The sequence below is a fragment of the Mus pahari genome, chromosome 6 (assembly GCF_900095145.1).
Source record: "Mus pahari chromosome 6, PAHARI_EIJ_v1.1, whole genome shotgun sequence".
Taxonomy (NCBI): Eukaryota; Metazoa; Chordata; class Mammalia; order Rodentia; family Muridae; genus Mus; species Mus pahari.
This window is the reverse complement of record NC_034595.1, coordinates 76,565,265-76,568,032: the sequence shown is the minus strand read 5'-3', so window position 1 is coordinate 76,568,032 and position 2,768 is coordinate 76,565,265. Positions and strand designations below refer to the sequence as shown.

General features: G+C 62.1%; 1 protein-coding gene across 2 annotated transcripts in view; it reads right to left on the bottom strand.

The window, feature by feature from the left end:
• Positions 1–2,523, bottom strand: part of Grik3 (glutamate ionotropic receptor kainate type subunit 3) — a 212,684-nt gene extending 210,161 nt beyond the window's left edge. Inside the window, exon 1 of one of the 2 annotated variants that reach the window (XM_021199541.2) lies at positions 2,255–2,523. In XM_021199541.2, coding sequence (XP_021055200.1) covers positions 2,255–2,369 — 115 coding nt within the window. In that variant the 5' untranslated portion in view covers positions 2,370–2,523. The remainder of the gene's footprint in view (positions 1–2,254) is intronic. The other variant, XM_021199540.2, reaches the window with a different exon arrangement.
• Between the last annotated feature and the right edge of the window lie 245 nt (positions 2,524–2,768).

Genomic DNA, 2,768 nt, shown 5'->3' with positions numbered 1-2,768 from the left:
CTCCCTCCCTCCCTCCCTCCTTACCTCCCCCTCCCCTCCTCCTTCTCCTCCTCCTCCTCTTCCTCCTCCTCCTTGCTCTTTGCTTCCCGCTTCCCAGTGCTCTACCTCCAGCTGAGGTTCAACTTCAAGCTCTAGAAGGACAGGCAGCTCCAAAGAAGCCCAGAGGCCTCAAATCCTTCCCATCCTCCACCCAAAGCTGGCCCTGCTCCAGTAGTCACGTTTGGCATCAGTACAGCACCCCAGTCCTCGGGCTGGGAGTCAAATAGGGCAGGGCTCTTGGATATAAATGGTCTGGGCCGACATGCTAATTAATCCTAAGGCTTAATATGAAGAAGATTAGAAGAGAGGGGGCTCTGCCATCCCTAATTGCGCTATTACACTGTGACTCATGAAAGGGACCCGGGTTTGGAATGTGTTCTTTCTCCAGGCGAAGAGAAGACCTCTATATACTGTCCCAGTGACAAGAGCAGGTGAGGACCAGTTACCCTGCCCATGTGCAGCCCATATCTCTGAGGCTGTGGTTAACCTGTTCCTGTCTCTCTAGGCTTCCAAAGATTTCCATTCCTGAAACTGGGCTTGAAACACACCCACCCCACCCTCTGGAGGGGGAAGACCAAGGAAGACAGGCCTGCAAAGCCTGGTGTGTATGTGTGTGGGGGGAACACAGCACCCTTCGAGGTTCTCTTTCTATCTCAAGGACACTCTACCACGAAGGTCCCCCAAAACCACAAGGACTGAGAGAGGAAATAATAATAATAATGAAAAAAAGCGGTGGCTCACTACTAAACGGTTAGCTAGAATGGTGGCCAAGTCAGTACTGGGGCAGTAATAGAGACGGGAAACATTCGTGGCAGCCTAGAAACACCTGGACTTTAAAGGGTTAAACTGTGAGGTCTGACTGTGAGGTCTGTCCCCGGATTCCCCCCTCAGGAGCCTCAGGGTGTTATGCCTGCCCATCCTGGTCTGGAATCGGATTGTAGGCACGCACTGGAGGACCTCAACATCTGCAGATCTGAGGATCGTTTTCTGCCCCCATTCTGAAGCTGAGTTCAAGAGGACGTGGCTCCGGGTAGAGTGAACGAGAGGACTGCCTCCTAGGAGAAATCTCAAGTACACATAAACCAAGCCTGGCCCGAGTTTCCTGCAGCCTCGTCGCACCGCCGGCCACCCAAAGTCCGCTCTTGCAGGAGCAAAGGCGGCCCCTGGAAGAGAGTCCTGGAGGAGGAGGAGGAGGAGGAGGAAGGTTACTACCCTGTCTGGGGTAGAGCTCGTTTGGCTGCGCACCAGATGTTGGTGTCTCGCGAGCCCGAGCTGCCCAGGTCTCCGGCCTGGTGCGGGCCGCCCACGGTAACGATGGCTCCTGGGCAGCACAGCTTAGCTCAGGCCTGCGAAGTGAGTGGGCTAAAGACTCGCGTGGGCTCCCGCCCAGCCCTGAGCGCTGCCACGCGGGGTGCCTCCGGCGGCCACAACAAAGTTAAAGCCCGGAGTAAGAAATCTGCAACGGTGAGAGAAGCCGAGAAGCCAGAGCCTCAAAAAGCCGCGCGCAGACCGCCAGCCGCCGCCAGCTGCGGAGGGATTTCGGCTAACTTTAAAAGCCACTCGCAACCCTCGGCCGTCATCCCCGGCTGCGCAGGGTTGCCTCCTGCGCTTCCTTTTCCCAGCCTCGGTTACTCTTCATCGAAAGAGGCCTGGGCCTGGGGGACCTGCTCTAGCGACAAGCAGGGGACTGACCTTCTCCTGCCCCGAGCCTCGGCCAGCCAGGGGCAAGGAAATCCGCCATCCTAATCCGGCGAATCCATCCCCTGTACCCCTTGCCCGTGTCTGTCCCCATGCTCCAGCGAGGTGCCCGTAGGGGGGGGGAAGAGAAGTTGGCGCCTTCCCCAGGGCTCCCACTCTGCGCAGAAGCCAGTCCCAGAACTAGGTCTGCGGCCATCCTTGCCAACAGTCGCGGCGAAATTCCCCCGAGGCGCTGGCTTAGGGCTAGAACCTTCGCCACACTTCATCGCGTCGCCTACCCCGAGCGTATCCAGGTCCCCTAGCCACCTCGGCCCGGTTGTCTCTTCCCCGTAAGGCCCCGCGACCCGGGCTTTGGAACTTTGTCCTCCCCTCTAAGAGCTCCCAGCAGACACCCAAGCCCTGCAGCCTAGAGGGAGGTTGGGACAATCTTTCGGATCACGTTCAGAGCACCACTACTCCCCCAATTCCCGTCCCCACCCGAGCGCGCAGAGACCCCCGGCTCTAGGGGAGCCCTTACCGATCCGGATGACGTGGGGCATCCCGCGCGAGTCTGGGATCCAGAAGGCGCACACGAGGAACCCGGCCCAGTATTCCCAAACCAGACTCCGGAGGCGCCGCCAGGGAGCGGTCATCGTTGGGCGCCACCGAGCGTGCCCGGGGCGCGGCCGTGGCGGGCTCCCTGGGGCGGCAGCTCTAGGCGCGGGCGCGCAGCAGCCCCCGAGGCGCCGCCTGGCCCAGCCGCCCGGCTCCCGAGCGCCTCTGCGAGTGGGGGGCGCCCCGCGGCGCTGCGCACATCTTACTGGGGGGCCGCCCCGCCGGCGCCCGCCCCGCCTCGGCTGCCGCCCACGGGCCGCCCGCGAGCGAAGGCTCCTGGGCTCCGCCCGGGCTCCGCTCGGATTCGGCTGCGGCGTCTCCGGCTCGCGTCGGCTCGGCTCCCGCGCGGGCTTCCCACCTGCCCCGGCTGCCGGGCGGGCTTGCACGCGTCTCCGGCCGCTCCTCCTCCAGCCGCCGCTGATGCTATCGCCCGGGCT